Raw genomic sequence first — 23,705 nt, 5'->3', positions numbered from 1 at the left:
CTATCTGAGAGTTGTATGTCACGAAGGTAGTTAATGATTCACTCTGAAAATTCTGGAAAATTCAGTTTTAAATATCATGCCTTTTTAAATGGTGAAAATGATTTCAATACTGTGCACCGTTATAGGGTATTTTTGTTCCATTTCACTTTCCAACATTGCACGAAGTAACTTTTAGCATTTTTTTTTAAAAAAGGGTGTGTATCCAATAGCAACCATTGCGCTCCTTATCTGCTCGCACTTGAACCTCTGCAAACATCTAACCTGAGCTTTCCGATCAGCTGCTAACTAGTTTGCAGGCGACTGACCCCGCGGCGGCTCGGATTCATTGGCTCTGAGCTTGCGGTGTCGCCATTTATTTCACATTCACCTTAGTGACGCCGCCTCTTCGAAAGAACAACCAAGAGTTCAGCACAAAACCATGGAGAACGGCCTGGCAGAAAACGTCTACGAAATCCCTGACATGGAGCTAGAGGCCACTTACGCCTGCTCCCTCCAGGTGGGCGAAGCGGTGGAATACGATGAGGTCCCTCGCTGCTCTTCCTCCCTCTCCTCTTCCTCCTCTGCCTCCAACTCGGAGAGTGCCGAGCTCAGCGATCAGGAGCAAGCGCTGCATCTCAACGGCGGGGATCACAATGATCCGGACCGCAGCGTTTACCAAGAGGTGTTCGACAGTAAGGAGGAGGATGAGGTGCAGAACGACAGCCAGAGCCCCGAGACCTTCAACAGGCACTTCAACGGCAGCCCGACTCAAAGAGGCAATGATCAGCAGCAATTCGAGATTTCTCTATATGTTAAGGTAAAGAAATCTCTCTACTGCTGCCTAGCAGCACCTCCTCTTCCAATCAGTTCACAACTTCCAAACCTGAAGCAGTTGTTTCTAAAATGCTCTTCATGTTGTAACAGTAATTTCCGGGTTAGTAAAATCACCAGAATTCTCAATTGTTTCTCTGTACACCAGAAACGAGATGGAAACGCGGTCCCAGTTCTGGTTTACTTTCTGGTACGAGGTGGTGGTGGTTTTGTGGGAAGAGTACAGTTCACCTGCAGCCACAGTCCTCTTCGCCAACACCACGCCTAGTAAACTGGAGCTCCTCGCTCAAATGGTTCAAAAAATCCGTAGAGAACAAGAAAACGCACGTTTCGCTAGCTCTAAAATCTGCATTGTTCTCCGCATAAGTATAATCATGCCTGGAAAGCTGAAAGTATTCGGGATCCTTCAACAGCGTTGTGAATTCAAAATGTTGCGAAAATATGTATGTATATTCCTAAGATAACTAAAATAAACTATACCGAGGGAAGTTTCTACCTTGAGTTTTATTGAATCTACAGCCCTATTTAATAGCTTATGCTTAAATCGCACCTTTCTCGGATTAAAATAAACCTGTTCTTTTTAGAACATTACTGTAGAATAAAACAAAATTATATATAAACTTATTTTAAAAATTGAGGTATTGCAAGGTTAAGTAACATTGTTGTCACCTTACACAGAGCCAAAAACCTTTGTATCTATAGGTGCAGGCAGTTGCGATGATGCTGGGCACCCAAATCATTATTGAAAGGGATTTGTAGAGCTCTGTGCACTTGTGTTTAAATTGCCGTCTGTGTGCTTTTGGTACTGAGATTTTCGCCAACTACGAAAAGTTGACTGTCAGCACTTGAACTGGTGAGAATAGAATGACAGTACAGGTCACCTTAATTCAAATTTATACACCCGAGTAATAAGTGCATGACTAGGCTCTGCTGTCGCAGCACATATATTGAATTATCTTGGCACTGTAAATGTGAGCTACACATCACTGCACATAAAGCTGTATGCCACTGTGCATAAAATTAGATATACTGCCCCATATATATATTCAGCTATGCACCACCTTCATATGCATCCAGGCTTGATGAGGGTTGAATGCAAATCATCAGTATGAGTGGAACTTCGAATGTTAAGGCATTTTGTGTCTCTTTAAGGCAACCAATGTCTTTTTTTTATAGATTACTTTTTGCAAGTGTGCAGTTGATCAAATTGAAACCTTTTGTCTAAAATGCTGCTTTTCTACTTTTTAAAAGGAAGTTGTCAATACCTGTCAACTAACCAGTGATGTGATTGTCCCAAATAGTGATATCATTGGTGTAAATATAACAAATAAGTTTTGCATGAGTTCAACAACAACTTGTATTCATATAGCGCCTTTAATGTAATAAAATATTACAAAGCACTTCTCGGGAGCGTTATAAAGCAAAATTTGGCAATGAGCCACATAAGGAGACATTAGGACAGATGACCAAAAGCTTGGTCAAAGCGAGCTTTTAAGGAGTGTCTTAAAGGAAGAAAATGAGGCAGAGAGGTTTGGGGAGGGAATTCCAGAACTTAGGACCTTGGCTGCCAATGGTAGAGTGATTAAAATCAGGGGCACTCACAAGGCCAGAATTGAAGAAGCATGGATATCTGAAGAGGATTGTGGGGCTGGAGGAGATTTGATATAGGGAGGGGGTGAGGCCATGGAAGGATTTGAAAACGAGGATGAGAATTTAAAAATTGATGCACTGCTTAACCGGGAACCAGTGTAGGTCAGTGAGCACGAGGGTAATGAGTGAATGGGACCGGATGCAATTAGACGGCGCCATTCAAAACTCTACTAATCTCAAGTTTACTGAGGATGGGTTGTGGGAGACCAGCCAGGAGTGTGTTAGAATAGTCAAGTTAAGACGTAACAAAAAAGCATGTGTGAGAGTTTTAGCAGCAGATGAGCTGAGACAGGGTCAGAGTTGGGCAATGCTATGGAAGTGGAAAGAGGTGGTCTTAGTGATGGTGCGGATAAGCTCATCTCGGGGTCAAATATGGCAAGGTTGCAAACAGTCTGGTTCAGCCTCAGATAGTTGCCTAGAAGAAGGATGGAGCTTGTGCCTGGGGGGTGAACTTTATAGCAGGGACTGAAGACAATGGCTTCGGTTTTCCCAGTATTTAATTGGAGAAAATCTCTGTTCATCCAGTATTGGATGTTGGACATGCTGTCGTGGCATGCATTTCTCCATGTGGCTAATGTTACAGTGTTGTGTGCCTTGGAATGTTACTCTGTTAAAGGTGCTATATAAATGCTAGTTATTCTTGTTGCACAGTTCTCTGAATTGAGTTTTCCTGAAAATTCTCATTTCAGGTGTTAATGCTCCTTTTTAAGATGTCAGTGAAAGCAATTGCTATAATCAGGTTAGTTTGAAAAAGTCCTGTCTTTATGGTCTTGATATAGCACATAACTTCTCTTATCCTCCTATTTGATCCATAAAGTTATACTTAAAGGATTGTACCAAATCTTAAGCTTGTTACTAAAAATATCGTATTGAGTACTGTAAGGATCTAAATTCCTTTTTAGATTTTCAAATCTGCCCTATGGAGCAGATCACTAATCGTACACATTCCAATAAAATCTTGAGACAATTTTGAAATACTAAAGACAAGGACCAAGTATTAATGTGGATCTGATAGGACATTGCAAGCTTGGGTTTTACATCCTTGGATAATTGAAAAGACTTTACAATTAGGCTTCCAACCTGTTTTGCTGGTTAGAAAATGTTGTATAGAAACTGGAATGAACCGGTCATGTGGGAAATTAGGAGATGTACCAAGGGCCTCCATGAAGGGTCAATAATGCTGCATTATTTGTCTTTCCTTTTTCTGAGAATTCCAAAGAATCTGGAGCTAATCTGGCCCTGAATAGGAAGTGTAGCCTGTAGACCAATTAATTAAGACACTTATTGGCAAGTTAATGCTTGAGATTAAATGAAACTAATGATCTAGTTGGTAGAGTGATTGGGCATTATTATCTCTGGTCTGTATTGCTGACTACTCAACTGCTACAGCCCAATACGATATCACAATTCAATCTATCAATCTACTTGCAGTATATTTTATTTTTTGAATTTGAAATCTCAAAGAACAAAAAAAGATCAATATCGTACATTAAGCAATTCTCAGCATAAAGTTCACTGGAACATTTGTTACAACTCTTATTTGAGAAACCAAAAAAATTAACTAACTGAGAAAATATATAGTAAACGTGCACACCCTTGCCTCTTCAATCAGATTTCTTCCCCTCTCATTGCATCAAAATGGTCCTAACTAAAGTCACAAATGACATTCACTGTGACTAGTGCATTATCCTCCCTCTGCCTTTCTGCAGATTTTGACATGGTCAACTAGACCATCCTCCTCCAACACCTCTCTTGTGTAGCCTAGCTCTATAGGACTACCTTCACTTGGTTCCACTCTTAACTATTTGATTTTTAACCAGAGCATCTCTAGCAATTGTTTTTCTTCCCATCCCTGCACTGTCATGGGATCCCTCCAAATATCTATCTTTTGCCCCCACCTTTTCCTCATCTGTATGCTCTTCTTTGGCAACATCATCTGAAGTCATAGCTTCCATATATATCCTGATGAGGTTCAGCTCTTTCTCTCCACCACCTCACCTCTTTTGCTGCCTATATCCTGCCAAACTACTTGTTTAACATGCAGTGTTGGATGAGCTGTAAATTCCTCCAGATAAACTTTAGGAAGTCCAAAAGTATAATTTTCATCTCCTACCACAAGGTCAATATCTTTGTCACCTACCCCTTATCCTTTCTTGACCAATGCCTCGAACTGTTTCAGATTGATTGCAACTTGGTATCCTGTTTGATTCTGAGCTGCGTTTCTGACCCCGTGTTTTGTCCATCTCCAAGATCACCCTCTTCTACCTCTGTAACGTCACCTGCCTCTCACCCTATTTTGGCTCACATTGAAACCCTCATTCATCCCATCAGTAAATTAAGGCTCAGGTAGCTCAATGCTTAAACCCCTCTGTCTCGCCATTTCTCTCCTTTAAGGTCCTCCACTTGACTAAGCTTTTAGTCACCCCACCTATTATTCCCATTTTTTTTTCATCATTGCCTTTTCCCTCTGAGTTCTCTAATAATGTTATACACTTAAAAGATCTCAAACAATTTTCCTCATGGTACTTATTTGTATAATTCTAAAACTAGTTGATAAGAATGATTTTAATTACAAAGGTGAAGAAATACTGCAAAGGACATGTGCCAAAAAAAAGGCATATTAATGAAATTTATTCTTAACCAGTTAACTTATTTTGGAAGTTAGATTTTTAAGTAGTCATAACTTTAAACCTAATGAAAGGTTATGCCTGAAGTGTTAACTTGTCGCTTCTCTCTACAGATACTGTGCATGACTTGTTGAGTGTTTCCAGCATTTTCTGCTTTTGTTTCAGGTTTCCAGGATCTGCAGTATTTTGTTTACTGTAACTTTAAACCTGTCTAGTTAAAAATATTTGTAGAATCTGATTTGGATGAACTTTCATTGCACTTGTGAAATCTTTTGCCGTTCATTAACCAGATAACTGATGAGGCTGTTAACAATTAATTAACATATGCTTCTTTTTTGAAGGGGGACAATTTTTTCTCTGTCCTCAGTGTTCGTGTGTTTGATAGAGCAGAACATTCTTTTTTCTAGACTGTGTACTGTTATTCTTGGCCAGCCACTAATTGACGTCCATTGTAGCCTGTGAGATATCTCTGGGGTCTTCAGAATTTTGGCCCATGGACCATATGTGATCTGTGAGCTCTGGCCCACAAAGCCCAGAGAAATTAGTACTTTGTGCTTCTGGTTTGTTAATTTTCTTCTATTTGAATTTAGCATGCATGGAGGTTTTGAATGGGTTATATTTAGCACTTTTGCCTCAATGGTGAATGAATCCTAAATCCGAGCACCCAAAATCTATTAGCTTGAGATATGCACAAATTAATGCAAGCAGGCAAACTTTATACATGGAGCTGCATGATAAAAGGACCTAAAAAGATCTTTCGGCAAAAATCTCAGAGGCTTCTGTTCTATCTGATTTTCCTTCTCCTAAACTTGGAGATTGCTCGCCTCTTCTGGATGTTTTGCTAGGGCAGCAAGGCTGCTATCGAGAATTCTGAAAGGTGTTGGGATCAGCCTATTTTTTCACGCTACCTAAATGCATTGAGTTTCTTTTAAAAATATGTATTTAATAAAGGGTACTTTTGCTACACTGGTAGCAAAGGGTACTTTTGCTTTTGGGTAGGATGAGATACCTAACCCTAGATCCAAATGACACTTTGCAATTCTGTAGGGTATTTCACATACAGAAAGACATCTTAAAGTCTTTTCCAGTAAGAAGAGAAAACAATGGATGTCAAGCAGCAGGAAAAAGGAAAAACAGAAAATGTTGGGTGGAGGCTGAGGGTGAGGTCAAACAGAACATATTCCAAAAGATCAGATCTTCTCTGTGTTGGGTGTCAGGGTCAGTTTGTGCCACAGTAGATACTTTACATACTTTAGCACAAACTTGTACGAATACTTTTTAATGTTTGTTTCAGTGAAACTTTGAACTTTGCTGGCACTGCTTTGTTTTACATTACTAATATCTTTGTATGCATTTCTCTGTTTGGAAAGCTGATGGTCTCCCAACACTCCTCTACGGATGACTTCAGTGATAAAATCAACAAGAACATGCATTTAATGTAGAAAAATGCCCCTTAGTGCAGAGGCATAAGGAAAGTGGGCCAAAGAAGAAGAGATTAGGAGGAGTGGCCAAAAGCTTAGTAAAGATGTGTAGGGTTTCAAGCTTAAAGGGAGGTAAAGTGTTAGGAGAAAGTTACAGGTATAGCGGGCAGGATAGAGTACAACCACTGTTATTCAGGCAACATAGAAAATAGGAGCAGGAGTTGGCCATTTGGCCCTTCGAGCCTGCTCCGCCATTCATTATGATCATAGCTGATCATCCAACTCAGTAACCTGTTCCCGCTTTCCCCCCATATCCTTTGATCCCTTTAGACCCAAGAGCTATATCTAACTCCTTCTTGAAAACATACAATGTTTTGGCTTCAACTGCTTTCTGTGGTAGCGAATTCCACAGGCTCACCACTGTCTGGGTGAAGAAATTTCTCCTCATCTCAGCTCTGAAAGGTTTACCCCGTATCCTTAGACTATGACCCCTGGTTCTGGACTCCCCCACCATCGGAAACATCCTCCCTGCATCTACCCTGTCAAGTCCTGTTAGAATTTTATAGGTTTCTATGAGATCGCCCCTCACTCTTCTGAACTCCAGCGAATATAATCCTAACCGACTCAATCTCTCCTCATATGTCAGTCCCGCCATCCCAGGAATCAGCCTGGTAAACCTTCGCTGCACTCCCTCTATAGCAAGAACATCCTTCCTCAGGTAAGGAGACCAAAACTGCACACAGTATTCCAGGTGTGGCCTCACCAAGGCCCTGTATAATTGCAGCAAGACATCCCTGCTCCTGTACTCGAATTCTCTCGCTATGAAGGCCAACATACCATTTGCCTTTTTTACTGTCTGTTGCACCTGCATGCTTACCTTCAGCGATGACATTGCCTTGGAGGCAATTAAAAAGGGAGTTTGCAGATGAAATGGACATAGATATGGGAGGTAAAAGTATGCTCGAGGTTCTTGGAGATTTAAGGGAGGTTGGAACTAAGGTGGTAGCTAGTGAAGAAAAGGGGTTGAGGGTGATTTTTTGTTTTGAGGAGCTGATGAGTGCATTGACTTTTGGATAAGACAAATACTGTGTGGAAGTACCAAGTAGAGTCTTCTATATTATTGCTCCATTCATGTTGTTTCACATTAAAATGCTCAGAATTTATTTCACAGAAAGACAGTTTTATAGCTGCATCATATTTCCTGGAGGCAAATATACTGCAAGTGGGAATAGAGGGTTTCCCACCAAGTGTTCATTTTCATGAACCTCTTTCTACCATTTGGTCATTTTCTTACCTGCTTCATCGATTTATGAAATTAATGGTGTAATTTTGAAAAAGCCTTGTTGTGGAGCTTCACCTGTGTGGACTGGATGTCAAGAGTACAATTCATTGTCATTGAAATTAATAGTTGGAAAATCATGGGCAAATGTCTGACTTTGTGATATGTTCCTAGTGGATGGGAGTCTGCACTCTAAATACAATTTAATAAAATTACCCCTTGAATGTCTTAAATATAACTGTCACATAAGACAGAAAAAGAGTGACACACAAGAACAACAGAGAGTTGCACAGAAAGAATTGTGTGCAAGAAGCAGTGAGATTGTTATAGAAAGAGGCATTGGGTGAGGGGATTTTCAACTTTGCCACCAGGATGGTAACTTGGGGAAACAGATCACTTGGCAATTGTCGAACCTGCCCAAGTTTGGTTTATTGAAGTTAAGGGGATGATATTGTGTGTGTTCCACAGTGAGCAGGAAAACTGCTGCACTAGGCTATCCCCAGGTGGTAAAGTTGAAAAATTACTCTATTTTTAGGCCACAAGGGGCTGTATCATTGTGTGCAATGCTCCTGTAATTATAAAATTGAACATCCTCTGACTCACCATGATCAAGATGAAAAACTCACTGTATAAGGCTAGATATGTTAATAGGCAAATATAGAATGCCTTTGGGTGACATGCCTCCGTCCATTAGTTTAACGGAAGTGTTTACTAATTTTTTTTTTGTTCCACTGTGATTTCCACTATCCCCTTTTTACAGGCACCAGAGGATTGCTGACGCACACAATTTACCACTTCCATGACAGGAGGCTATGAAGGGAAAAAACCAGGGGGGAAATTGACACGAGAATAGAAAAAATGAAATAGTGTGTAGTATGCCATAATTTAGTTCTGACATAGACCCATGTGAATTTCACATTTCCTTTCTCCAAGCTATAAACTCTGCTGCATAGTAACCAGCAATCAGCTACACACCGTGTTGATTAGTTTTGCACTTTGGACAGTGCTTGAAGCTGCCTATTAAAACTGACTATTAAATAACCTGCATTAGACCAGAATTTGAGAAAAATGGATATCAAAGTTCAATTATAGATTGTGAACTCAGAACATACTTGTTCACAAATTGCAGAATGAGTTAAGACTGGAGCATGTGGATTTTGATTCTGCATTTGGACTTGTGCTGATGTACCAAAACCAGGTGAAACACACGCCTTGAGCATGTTGTTCTTGGGTTTTATTACCTATGAATTACCTGTTTACCTTGAAATGTAACTATCATGCAGCACAAATAGTGCATTTATTGTGGGCTATAATAAATGTATCCACCCATCCAAATGTTCTTTCAAGAATACCCAGATTGTTTATTTTAATTCCAAAGGACTTAACCTACATTTAACCTGTGACCTGTGTTTTGGTATTCTCATTCAATAAGATATAATTTGCAAAATAACTTTTTTTAATGGAATAACTGGTGATTACAAAGTGCCACATGGTATGACATCCCTGACAGTTGACATGCTCAGAGGCCTTCTACTTACTAATGCTGCTCTTCAACCAACACACTGTTTCCATGTTCACTTCAGTAAAAACTCAAAGCAGTACATGGTAAGTTTCCAATCTCAACTGTGTAGACTTATGGAGTAGCTGAGATATTTCATCACCAAGATGGTGAAACATTCCATTTAGCTAAGTATAGCATTGACCAAAATCTGGGATCAGATCACCTGCCTAGCCATGCTAAAGTTGGTATAGTGAAGGAAGTAAAAAAAAGCTTGCATTTATATATAATGCTTTATCATTTTGCTCAGAAACATCTCAATCAATACATTTCAAATGTGATACATTAGTTTGAAATGCAATCAGTGTTTATATAAACAAAAATTCTCTGTTTAATAAATCAATACAGAAAGAGCCTATCTGGTACACAAAGGTTAATGATTTAGGTTTACTGAGGCAGTTTTGTGTATTCTCAGCAGTCCAGAGCTCATAGAGATACTTGCTGAGTTTACACGTAGATTGGTGATAACATGTTTGGATTGCTCCCATAGGGTGGGGATGATGCATTATCTAGATACACTGGGGCAAACTTTACATGGTGAATATGGTTCATAAGTTGTAAACATTGTAATACTGTAAGTGTCAATTTGTTTAATGGCTAGTATCCCTTAATTTGTTTCAAAGGAATAATAAAACCTGTAGACTTTTGATTTACCTTAAATCAGGCTAGTTATTAATACTAAAATTTTACTTCTGTTGTCTAGGCATTGAGTTCTGAAATACTCTCCTTAAATCTGTCTGCTGCTCCACTGCTCCTCCATTAAAACACACTTCTTTAACCAACCCTTCTTAATATCTACTTCTTTGGCATAACATCCATTCTGTCTAATTAGGTTTCTATGAAGCAATTTTTCTATGTTAAAGGAGCTTTGTAAATGCAAGTTAATTTTTTAGGGCTGATTTCAATTCCAGTTTCTTAAATATTAATGAGTATTTGTGTAAAGCCCTGCTGTTAGATATTATGAAGTAGGTGTTGAGAGCCAAAAGATTTTTATTTTGTGAATAAAGTCTAACTAATCCTATTGAACACGGCTTAAATTTTCCATCAATGATATTTAAACATTTGTATTAAGTCATTCAACTTAAATGGGTTAACATTGGCATTAAAATAATGCTGACCAGTAAATTTAGACTTTAGTCTTTTTGTTTGCTGTAGAAATTATGCGGCAGCCCTTGAGTGATGTGATATATTTTGTATCCAATATCAGCAACTAACACTTTAGTAAGAACGTAAGAAATAGGAGCAGGAGTGGACCATACAGCCCCTCGAGCCTACTTTGCCATTCAATATGATCATGGCTGATCTTGAGCTAAAACTCCACTTTTCTGATCGCTTCTGATTCCTTGAGAGACCAAACATCTGTCTATCCCAACCTTAAATATGTTCAACAATGGAGCATGTACTATCCTCTGGGGTAGAGAATTCCAAAGATTCACAATCCTTTGAGTGAAGAAATTACTCCTCATCTCAGTCCTAAATGATCAGCCCCTCATCCTGAGGCTATGCCCTGTGTTTCAGATGCCAGCTGGGGGAAACAACATCTCAGTGTCTACCCTGTCAAGCCCCTTCAGAATCTTACGTTTCAACGCAATCACCTCTCCTTCTTAACTCCAGAGAATATAGGGCCAATTTATTCAGCCTTTCATCATAGAGCAACCTTTCATCTCAGGGACGCAGCTTGTGAAAAGGGAGATCGGTCGTGCCTTGGTGAGGCTAGGGTGGTCGTTTGGGGGGAGGGGGGCATCTTGGGTCACGGGGTGGATAGGGAGGCGGGGGAACGCCTGCTTGCCATGGGTAAAATACCTGCGGAGGTAGGCGAGGACCCTTTAGTGGCCATTTAAGGGCCTTGATTGGCCTTGGGCAGGCGGGCCGTTTCCCCGCACCACCCCCCCACCACCCGACCACCGTAAAGTTGACCGGAGGCAGCAGCAGGGCAGGTAGGCCACCAGAGACCACAGCCTCCCGCTCAATTTTATGCTGCCCCCATCCGCCCCCACGCCACCATCCGACCTGCTGGGGCGGCGTAAAATTCAGCCCAATCTGTTTTAATTTTCCTAGCTAGTTTACTCTTCTATTTTTTTCCCTTTTTAATCAACTTTTTGGTGGTCCTTTGCTGGTTTCTGAAACATTTCCAATCCTCAGACTTGCTTCTATTCTTTGCAACATTATAAGCCTCATCTTTTAGAAATATAGATAGAAAATAGGAGCAGGAGTAGGCCATTCGGCCTTTCGCGCCTGCTCTGCCATTCATTATGATCACGGTTGATCATCCAACTCAGTAACCTGTTCCCGCTTTCCCCCAATACCCTTTGATCCCTTTAGACCCAAGAGCTATATCTTACTCCTTCTTGAAAACATACAATGTTTTGGCCTCAACTGCTTTCTGTAGTAGCGAATTCCACAGGCTCACCACTCTCTGGGTGAAGAAATTTCTCCTCATCTCAGTCCTGAAAGGTTTACCCCGTATCCTTAGACTATGACCCCTGGTTCTGGACTCCCCCACCATCGGGAACATCCTTCCTACATCTACCCTGTCAAGTCCTGTTGGAATTTTTGTGGTTTCTATGAGATCCCCCCCCCCCACTCTTCTGAACTCCAGCGAATATAATCCTAACAAACTCAATCTCTCCTCATACGTCAGTCCTGCCATCCCAGGAATCAGTCTGGTAAACCTTCGCTGCACTCCCTCTATAGCAAGAACATCCTTCCTCAGATAAGCAGACCAAAACTGCACACAATATTCCAGGTGTGGCCTCACCAAGGCCCTGTATAATTGCAGCAAGACATCCCTGCTCCTGTACTCAAATCCTCTCGCTATGAAGGCCAACATACCATTTGCCTTTTTTACTGCCTGTTGGACGTGAATGCTTACCTTCAGCGACTGGTGTACGAGAACACCCAGGTCTCGCTGCATATTCCCCCCTCTGTTTATAGATTTCAGATAATAATCTGCCTTCCTGTTTTTGCTACCAAAGTGGATAACCTCACATTTATCCACATTATACTGCATTGGCCATGCATTGACCCGCTCACTCAACTTGTCCAAAGCACCCTGAAGCCTCTCTGCATCCTCCTCACAACTCACCCTCCCACCCAGTTTTGTGTCATTAATCTAATACTATCCTTAACTTCCTGAGTGAGCCACAGACGGGTCCTTCTTGCTGTGTTTTTATTTTTCAATGGAATGTATTTTTGTTCAACATTTTGAATTCTTTCTTTAAATGTTTCCCACTGTTTATTTACCGCCATACCTTTCAGTCTACTTACCAAATCAACCTCAGCCTCATACCTATGTGATTGGCTTTGTCTAAGTTTAAGATTCTTGTTTGTGATTGCAGTTTGTTGCTTTCAAATTTAACATGGTATTCAATTGTCCTCCGATCACCATTTCCCAGTGGATCTTTTACTATGAGATTACTAATTAATCCTGCCTCATTACACATACTAGATCTAAAATAGCTTTTACCCTAGTTGATTCCACAATGTATTGCTCCAGAAAATTGTTATGATAATATTCCTCACACCCATCTTCTAGACCACCTTTGCCAATTTGATTGGTCCAATCTATATGCAGGTTAAAGTCCCCCACAATTATTACATTGGCTTTGTTACAAACTCCAATAATTTCTTGTTTAATTCTCTGTCCAATGGTATATCTACTGTTAGGGGGCCTATAAATTACGCCCACCAGTGTTTTCTGACTCTCGCTATACCTAATCCCCACCCATACTGATTCTGCTTCATGATCTTCTGAACCAAGGTCCTTTTCTCAGTAATGCCCTTATGTCATCCTTTATTATCAGGGCTACCCCTCCTCCTTTGCCAACCTGTTAGTGTTTTCAAAATATTGTGTACCCTGGAGTATTTATTTCCCAACCTTGGTTACATTGTAACCATGTCTCTGTAATGGCGATTAGATCTAAACCATTTATTTCCATTTGTGCCACTAGTTCGTCTACTTTATTGCGGATGCTTTGTGCATTCAGATAAAGAACATTTAATTTAATTTTTTTACTGCTGTTCCTCCATGGGTCTTACTCACTGATGCACAATTATTGTTAAACTCTCTGTCCCATTCTGTCTCATCCTGCTTGTCTTTATCTGCATCGTTAGACTGTTGTATTGCCTCAACTTTTCTCTTTGGATATCTAAATCTAAATCTCCTTTCACCCGAACCCTTCCTCCACTCTGTTAGTTTAAAGCCCTGGCCACAGTTATATCATTCACCAGGATATAATGGTTAAATGTAGAATAAAGGGAATATTATGTTGGAACACTGTCATTGGTAAGTATGTGGTACTCCCATGCGACAATATGAACCGTTAAGTTCTATGGCTGTAATGGAGGGAGACGTTGCTTTTCGTTAATCTTAAGAGTGGAGTTCAGAGGCAGGGCAAAGCAGGTCTCCACCTACTTGCTCTAAAGTATGGAAAGGAAACACTTGATCACGAAAAAGGAGACAGCTGAGTTTGGAGATCACAGGTATCACTTGTGTGCCAATTATTTCAGAGTGCAAGCACCATTATAAAAATGGTTTATAGCTCCTTTTGTTCTGCTTGCATAGGAACTAGTTTGAGATTGGCCTAACTCATTTTAGAACACTTGCAACTGACCAAGATTATTCTTCCCATCATAAAATCATAGAACAGTTACAGCACAGAAGGAGGTCATTCGGCCCATTGAGTCCATGCCAGCTCTATGCAAGAGCAGTTTAGCTAGTTCCATTCCCCCGCCCTTGTAGCCCTACATTTTTTTTTCTTTAGGTGCTTATCCAATTCCATTTTGAAAACCATGATTGAACCTGCCTCCACCAGACTCTCAGCAGTCTAGATCCTAACCACTCACTGTGCAACAAAGCTTTTCCTCATGTTCCCTTTGGTTTATTTGCCAATAACCTTCAATCTCTGTCCTCTGGTTCTCGACCCTTCCACTGATGGGAACAATTTCTCTCTCTCTTTACTCTGTCTTGACCCCTCATGATTTTGAACATCTCTATCAAATCTCCTCTCAACCTTACCTTCTCTAAGGTGAAAAACCCCAGCTTCTCTGGTCTATTCATGTAACTGAAGTTCCACATTCCTGGAACCATTCTTATAAATCTTTTCTGCACACTCTCTAAGACCTTCACACCCATCCAGAATTGGACACAATACTCCAGTTAAGGCTGAACCAATGTTTTATGAAGATTCACCATAACTTCCTTGCCTTTATACTCTCTGCCTCTGTTTAAAAAGCCCAGGATCCTGTGTGCCTCTTTAACCACTTTCTTTACCTGCCGTGCCACCTTCAATGATTTGTGTACATATACCCCCAGGTGTCTCTATTCCTGGACCCCCTTTAGAATTGTTCTCTATTTTATATTGCTTCTCCTCATTTGTACTACCCAAAATGTCTCACTTCACACTTCTCTGCATCAGATTTCATCTGCCATGTGTCTGCCCATTCCAGTCTGGATTGGAATGTACACTGCTGCACGGATTTTCTTCGTTCACTGGTATTTCATTAGTACTGGGGCAGGGGTGGAAAGTTAGGTGCTGACTCATTCCATCAGATCCCTGTCCATTTTCATCGCTATCTTCTGGCATCACTTCGAGCAACCCCAGAAACAATCACAAATGCAGGTGGGTCTATTTAAATGAGATGATAATAATGGTACAATGTAATGTCGTTGCTGCCTCAATGATGCTGGACACAATTCACACCAGCATACAAAAGTGTACTGAGTTTCTAGGGCCAACAAAATGTGTGGGAAAAATTTAAATAGCCAGAGAGGGACATCTAGAGAGTGGGTTTACAAGCTAATTTGCAGACTGATGAGAATTGCTTACTGATTGTGGGCAACTGTGTGTTCACAGTGAGATAGTGCTTAGCCCTCGAAGTACATGGAGGCATCCAAATCCTATCATAAATTGGTGAGCTCCCAGATAAAGGTGGAATATTAATGAGAGAGTCAAGGACTGTGAAAGGATTGAGAACAAGAGGGCACAGATTTAAAGTATTTGGTAAGAGAAACAAAAGTGACAAGGAAAAACTTTTTCACACATAGAGTGGTTAAGGTCTGGAATGCACTGCTTGAGTGTGCTGGAGGCAGGTTTCAATTGAAGCATTCAAAAGGGAATTAGACTGTTATATGAAAAGGAAAAATGTGCAAGGTTACGGGGAGAAGGCGGGGGAATGGAACTGAGTGAATTGCTCTTTCGGAGAGCCAGTGTGGACATGATGGACCAAATGGCCTCCTTCTGCACCCTAACAATTCTGTGATAATATTTATGTTTAAGGTGACGCTGGAAAATTTTACTAGATCAGCATTGGATCATTTGGGTGAGTGCAAGTCTCACCTCACAAAACACCCACTGGTGATCATGCCAGAGAGGAAATTTCTTAAAGCACAAGGCATCTTGGATTACAAGGAAATGTGTAAGCGTCTTCTATATAAAAAAAAATTGCAGGAGAGTTAAAAACATCATGGCTGCAAAATTCCTCACATTCAAAAGCATGTCAATAGGACCCCGTTGCAATTTTGAAATACCAATGGGCAGAACGTGAACTGGGCATGCTTCCCCTCCCATTGGCACATGGCATTGAGCAGTCTAGCCAGGACTCTTCAAATAAGCTATTGGTTGCTCCAAAAAACCCAAGTAAATTTTGAAATAATTTTTGTAAGGCCAGGAGAACTGTTTCTGGCCCCACAAAAATTGGCCTCCTTCGACACCCAACTTCTGTGGATGAGACTGTTTGGCTCAGGGAGGAGCTGCTGGATTACCTGTCTGCTCCGATTGATGAGCTGCCTATCAGTGTTCGGTTAGCACTACAGCTTCAGCTTGCCACCTCTCTACCTCTCTTTCCTCCTTTTAAGATGCTCCTTAAACCTACTCTTGTAATTAACGGAGATTGGAAGAGAGCACAGAACTAGTGTACTATATTTAATTCTGCATCCGTTATTTGCATCAAAACGTCAATATATGCTGATTATTAATAGGCACATATAATGATTATACAGCACCCAAGTAAAGAAGTGTACTTCTGTACTGATAATCAACGATATGCTGTATTGGAGCAAAGAGAACCAGTGGACAAGGTGATAAGCGGGGAACTCTGGATGAACAAAGATTTAAGGATACAAGTGGCAGGTACAAAAATAGTTTAAAAGGTTTGTGGAATGTTTGCCTTTATCTCAAGGAGCTGGAATACAAATGGTGGAGGTTATGTTACAGTGTTGGATCTTCACCACACTGCATTGGCAAGTCTCACTTGTTTCTTGGCAACAAGAACTGGACAAACTTATATTCTCTTGAGTATAGAAGATTAAGGAGAGGTCTAATTGAGATGTTTAGGATGATTAAAGGACTTGATAAGCAAGAGAGAGAAATTATTATTGGGATAGTCTGGAACAAGAAGGGAAAGCATTAAAATTAGAGCTAGGCTGTTCAGGGGTGATGTCAGAAAACACTTCTTCACACAAGGGGTAGTGGAAATCTGGAACTCTTTCACTCAAGCCGTTCAGGCTCGGTCAACTAAATATTGCAAAACTGAGGTTTTTTTTGTTAGGCAAGATTATTTCGGATTATGGAACCAATTAGGTAGATGCAATTAAGGTACAGAATAACCATGATCTAATTGATTGATGGAACAAGCTCGAGATGCTAAATGGCCTACTCCCACTCCCATGATCCTCTGACAATCCGCAATATTCAAAGATCACTACACCCCTCAGTACCAACTGTCAACATTGCCAATTGAAAACACCAGCAAAGATGTATGCGTTACTGTTGATGTAATGATGTTGAGGAGAAGCAAAGGAAGAACTTCTGGGTGTTTATGAGGAAGGGGCAGTTTCTTGAAATGAGGGCCCAGCATTTACAAGGTGGATATGTAACATGTTGAATTGTATTGAGGTATGGACTTTAGAAGGCTTCTTTTCAAATAGGGACCTTTATAGCAGCAGCCAAATTGCAAAGTCACTAACTACTTTGTACATGATGGTAGGACACATACTGAGTAGCACAGGCAGTCTCAAGACTTGGATATGTTGTGTCTCTCATGAGTTATGTTGCAAAGCAACTGTTTGCATTGTGGTTTGTCACTGAACACATAGCAACATCAGCGCTGTCTGCAGCAGAGGATGTAGTTGCAGGCAACAGGTACAGTAGGAATATCTCTCCATTTATTGCACCTATTGTTGCTACAATGTGTTAACGATACAACCATAGCTGGCTTTAACTAGCTTGGAGAATCATTATATGAGAGAACGACAGAGAAACTCTGAAACTTTCTTGATGTTTACTTCTCTATGCTCAACATTGTGAGGTGATATCCTCCCCATCACACATGTAAAGTAGCACAGGAGCAGACTGAGAATATATTGTGGGTTGCATGATGATGCAAGGTTTCAGTTCTATCTTTAATAGAATAGTACTTGACAAAGCAGTTGGCTCTTGAGATGCTACAGTGACAAATAACTTCCACTGGTAATGAAGGAGACTGATAGTCTGGAGCTGTGCAATTTTACATATACTTTTTGTGATTTCGTGATAGGGTCTGGTTTGAGACCCTAAGTGAAAATTGACTTTTTTACGAAGCCACTTTAAAATGGGATGAATATTTGGAAATTGCTAAACATGGACAAATAGTGCATTCATGTTTTCTACGAGTATTATGCTGCTTTTTATTCATGTGCTTTTTGCTCAAGTTTCAAAGAAAAGTAAACATGGCCTTGGGTTCCTCTATTGTCAATCCAGAAAGAGATAAATAAGAGCCGTGTTAGTTTAAAGCAGTTCCAGTATAAGCTGTGATTAAGGCTGAAATTGATCCCAGCTCATTTCTGGCTTTGTAATATAGCACAACCCGCCTGACCAATTGCTATTTAACACCACCACCACCACATTATTTATATATCATAGTATAACCTCTCAAGTCACTCTATAAAAGTATGAGGAAGTCAAAGTAGATGGTATTAGGCAAGCTGTTCAAAGGGTAGGTTTTAAAGAGGGTCTTGCAAGAGAAGAGGCAGATAGAGACACAAAAGGGTTTAGGGAGAGAGTTCTACCATGTAGAAGCTACCACAGAAGCCAATGTTGGGGTGAAAGGGAGTGGATGATGTGCAAATGGAACAGAATTTGGAGTGGATTGTAGCACTGTAGGAAGTTGGAGATGGGGAAGAATGAGGTCATGAAGGCACAAACATAAGAATGAGAATTTTAAAATATGAGACACTGGAGGACTGTGAGTCATTGTAAGTTGGTGAGAACAGGAGTGAAGGTGAGCAGAACTTGGTGCTGAATAGGGCATGGCATCTGAGTTTTGGATGAGTTGATGTTTATGGAAGGTAGGAGGTCAGTCACGACACCCGGGATAATCCAGTCTGGAAACAACAGAGGTTATGTAGGATATATGGCACAGAAACAGGCCATTCAGCCCAACCAGTCCATACTGACGTTTATGCTCCGCAGTAGCCTCCTCCCATCTTTTCCCATCTAAATCTATCATCATAACCCTCTATTCCCTTCTCCCTTCTTGCCTAACTTCCCCTTAAATGCATCATCCTATTTGCTTCAACCACTTCCTGTAGTAGCGAGTTCCACATTCTCACTGGTCTTTGGGTAAAGAAATTTCTTCTGAATTTCCTATTGGATTTCTTGGTGACTATCTTATATTGATGTCCTCTAGTTATGCTCTTCTCCATGCATGATCTACTTCAGGACACTCTGGAGCATGAGTTTGTGATGATGAAGCTTTGCATGAGAAGCCTCTATAAGCTTCTGACTTACAAGAGTGGCACAGTGAAATGGGATACTGAAGGGCACCAATCTGTTCTTTGAACTCCGAGCTTGTACAATGGAAGATACAATTGTCAAACTGTCCCATTTTGACATTACTTCCTATAATAATAGATTAGAGACAACTTCAACAAACAAAGTTTAGTCGAACAAGATTTGGCTTAATTGTATCTGGAAATTAGATGTGTTTCTCCTCTCTTCAGGCACTGTCCCCCTCTCTTTCAAATCTGCTGTCATTATATCTCTCCTCAAAGAACAACCTTTGACCCCACTGTTCTTGCAAACTATCATCCCTTCTCCAATCTCCCTTTCCAGTCAAGTCCTTGAACGTGGCGTTGCCTTTCAAATCTGTGTCCATCTTTGGCAGGATTCAAACAAAAATCAGGTTTCTGCCCCTGCCACAGTCCCAAAACAGCACTTATCAAAGTCACATATTATATCCAATGTGACTGTGACAAAGGTAAACTATCCCTACTTGTCCTTCTTGACACATCTGCAGCCTTTGACACAGTTGACCACACCATCTTCCTCACAACACCTGTGCATTGTCACCCAGCTTGTGCCAACACTCGCTTGGTCCCATTCTTATCCATCTAATCGTAGCCAGGGAATCCTGCAATGGTTCCTCTTCCTGCTCCCACACTGTCCATCCCAGTATCTATCCTTGGACCCTCCTATTTCTCATTTAAGTGCTGCCCCTCAGTGACATCATCCAAAATTAATTTGTTTCTATGTACACTGACTGTATCCATGGGATGTTTTATTGCATTAAAGGTGCTATAGAAATGTAAGTTGTTGTAATGACTTAAGTCAGCCACTTTTCCACAATGCTGTTAACAGGGCCAATTGAGTTAGTTAATACACAATGCTTTCAGACAGAGATATATATTATGCTTTGCCTGATGGATCTCAAGCTAAGATAATGTGCAGTATCCTGTTCCTGGGCTTGATGAGCACAAGAAAACTAAGTGGAGAGGCATGCCCACCATTACAGAGGTCACTGCTTTTCTGGCAGTGAATGGACAGAATTTTCAGTGGGTCGAGTGCTGCACCCCAGAAGATTTTCCTGGGTTCACAGTAGCCCTAGGACAAGAAAAGGAAAGTCTGACCCTGATATTTTTAGCAATATCAGCAGCTGTGACTTCCATTTTAAACATTTTGAGGCCAAAGGGCAGGCTACAATTTATTATAAAAAAGATAAAATATATAATATCTTGTAAATTGACATTGGACAGTTGCGAGGATCTGTCACACAGGCCACACAAAAAAGATTTAGTTACTTGTAGTAGAGATGCTCCAGGCACTAAAGAAAGGGAAGCAGAATCGAGGGATTGTTCAGATGTGTATAAGGAATCTTTTGGGCCTCCTTATCTCGAGAGACAATGGATACGCGCCTGGAGGTGGTCAGTGGTTTGTGAAGCAGCGCCTGGAGTGGCTATAAGGGCCAATTCTGGAGTGACAGGCTCTTCCACAGGTGCTGCAGAGAAATTTGTTTGTTGGGGCTGTTGCACAGTTGGCTCTCCCCTTGCGCCTCTGTCTTTTTTCCTGCCAACTACTAAGTCTCTTCGACTCGCCACAATTTAGCCCTGTCTTTATGGCTGCCCGCCAGCTCTGGCGAATGCTGGCAACTGACTCCCACGACTTGTGATCAATGTCACACGATTTCATGTCACGTTTGCAGACGTCTTTATAACGGAGACATGGACGGCCGGTGGGTCTGATACCAGTGGCGAGCTCGCTGTACAATGTGTCTTTGGGGATCCTGCCATCTTCCATGCGGCTCACATGTATAAGGAATCTCATCCTCTATAATCCTATGCAAATCCAGATGTGGTTGCATCTCTAGCAGCTCTTTTTTTTAAAGCAGTGCTCTTTATAACTAATGCCAAACTATAGCTTGTTAGGACTGCTTAATCATAAGCCAGGTTCGAATATTAATTTTTTTTTTAAAGTTCACCAGCTGTGAATGATTGTTGGAACGAATCGTATTAACTTTATTTTCGAAGAAAATGGCAAAGTAGATTGATGTGAGATTTGATAGAGGTATACAAATTCAACAAGGAAATACTATTCCCATTAACTAATAGAACAAAGCAACGCACCAAGGCTCCTTAGACAACACCTTCCAAGCTCACGTCCTCTACCACCCAGAAGGACAAAGGCAGCAGATGCATGGCAATACCATCACCTGCACATTCCCCTTCAAGCCATGCACCATCCTGACTTGGAAATATATCGCCGTTCTTTCACTGTCACTGGGTCAGAATCCTGGAACTCCCTTCCAAACAGCACTGTGCGTGTACCTACACCACATGGACTGCAGCGGTTCAAGAAGGTAGCTCACCACCATCTTCTCAAGGGCAATTAGGGATGCTCAATAAATGCTGGCCTAGCCAGTGATGCCCACATCCCAGGAACGAATAAAAAAAGGGCACAAATTGAAGGTTTTGGCAAGAGACGCAGGGGGAATGTGAGGGAGAACTTTTTAACACAGCGAGTGGTAATGACCTGGAACTCGCTGTCCATGAGTGTAGTGGAAGCAGAGAAAATCAATGATTTCAAAAGAAAATTGGATGGGCACTTGAAGGAAATAAACTTGCAGTGCTACGGGGATTGAGCAGGGGAGTGGGACTGACTGGATTGCTCTGTGGAGACCGGCATGGACTCGATTGGCAGAATGGCTTCCTCTGTGCCGTAAATGACTCTGACATTTCTCATACTCCAGGCTCTCTGCCTGAGCCATTTTGTAAATGCTCTAAGTTGGTAAATATGGAAAGTCTGGTGCCAGGTCTGACGTGTTCACTGATCTTCCCTTCATCCCAGTGAGAAATTCATTGTGTTCAGTAACTTACCTAGGCAGCGTACCTGTGATTAGAAATTTAATGATGACCAAATATCAGAAACAAAATGTGGTGTAGCAGATTAGTGTACAAGTGTGCTGCCTCAGAGCTCCACCTTTTTGCATAATGCCATTTTTTTTTTAGTGAGAAACTGACCATGATCAGTCTGGGACAGGCTGTCCTATAGGGGCCCGAAATCAGAAATTTATTGGTGTGGGATGCTTTTGTCTATTAAGTGCTTTAAGCCACAATCAAAAGCAATTTTCACAAACCTGCCTTCAAGCTCACATTAATACATACAAGCATACGAATTAGGCACCTACAAAGGTGGTGCTAAGATAATGAAGGCAGCCAGGAGACATTGTAAGGAACAAATGAACTGCTTCTGTCCACGCTGCACAGTGTATGATGCTTCAGTATGATTCACTTTGGAAATGTTTTGAGGAGGAAGAACAACAGCAAAGGAAGGTCACTGAGGTCTGAGGCCACGAGGAGTTGTTACTATCCAAGGCACCATGTTTGTTGTGGGTGTATATACTACCTTGGCCTAAGCACAAAATACAGTGTGAATACATTTTCCCTTGGCAATATCAACAGACATAGAGTCACCTTCCCTTTTAAACAAATACCACCCAGCTTGACCTCGCCACCATTTCTCTTGACCCTTCCACTGCCTCGATGCTGTCAGTGCTTGTCCGAGTTCCAATCTTGGATGGGCCACAGCTTTCTCTGGTTAAGCACTGAGAAGACTGAAGTCATCGTCTTCAACCGTTGCCACAAGTTTTGTACCCTTACCGCCAATTCTCCCCGCCCCCCCGCCCCGCTCCAGTCATTGTGTTAGGTGGAGCCAAACTATTTGCAGCTTTGGTATGTTTTTTATTCCTTCATGGGATGTGAGCATTGCTGAAAAGGCCAATATTTGTTGCCCATCCCCAATTGCCCCTGAGAAGGTGGTGGCGAGTTGCCGTCTTGGATTGCTGCAGGTACACCCACAGTGCTATTAGGGAGGGAGTTCCAGGTTTTTGACTGAACGACAGTATAGGAATGGTGATATAGTTCCAAGTCAGGATGGTGTGTGGCTTGGAGGGGAACTTGGAGGTGGTGTCCCATGCATCTACTGGCCTTTACCTTCTAGGTGGTAGAGATTGCAGGTGTGGAAGGTGCTGTCAAAGGAGGCTTGGCAAGTTGCTGCAGTGCAACTTGTAGATGGTACAAACTGCTGCCAATGCATGCCAGTGCTGGAGGGCAAGTGGGAAGTATTCCATCACATTGCTGACTTGTACCTTGTAGATGGAGGACAGGCTTTGGGGAGTCAGGAGGTGAGTCACTCATCACAGAATTCCTCAGCCTCTGAGCTGCTCTTGTAACCACAGGATTTATGTGGCTGGTCCAGTTCAGTTTCTGGTCAATGATAACCCCCAGGATGTTGATGATGGGGGAATTCAGCAATGGTAATACTGTTGAATATCAAGAGGAGATGGTTAAATTCTCTCGTTGGAGATGGTCTTTGCCTGGCATTTGTGTGGTGCAAATGTTTCTTGCCATTTATTAGGCCAAGCCTGAATGTTCTCCAGGACGTGCTGTATATGGACATGGACTGCTTCAGCACCTGAGGGGTCGCGAATGGTACTGAATATTGTGCAATAATCAGCGAACCCACTTCTGACCTTTTGATGGAGGGAAGGTCAATGATGAAGCAGCTGAAGATGATTGGGCCTAGGACACTACCCTGAGGAACTCCTGC

At 41.5% G+C, this 23,705-nt stretch overlaps 1 protein-coding gene across 1 annotated transcript in view; it reads left to right on the top strand.

Moving 5' to 3' along the window:
• The first annotated feature begins 214 nt into the window (after positions 1–214).
• LOC137358558 (chloride intracellular channel protein 5-like) overlaps positions 215–23,705 on the top strand; it is a 144,978-nt gene continuing 121,487 nt past the window's right edge. The window contains exon 1 of the mRNA XM_068024539.1: positions 215–796. Within this exon, the coding sequence (XP_067880640.1) occupies positions 419–796 (378 nt within the window). The 5' untranslated portion in view covers positions 215–418. The remainder of the gene's footprint in view (positions 797–23,705) is intronic.

Source organism: Heterodontus francisci, chromosome 3 (genome assembly GCF_036365525.1).
Source record: "Heterodontus francisci isolate sHetFra1 chromosome 3, sHetFra1.hap1, whole genome shotgun sequence".
Classification (NCBI taxonomy): domain Eukaryota; kingdom Metazoa; phylum Chordata; class Chondrichthyes; order Heterodontiformes; family Heterodontidae; genus Heterodontus; species Heterodontus francisci.
Note: the sequence above shows the minus strand (reverse complement) of the source record. Positions and strands in the feature narration are given on the sequence as shown.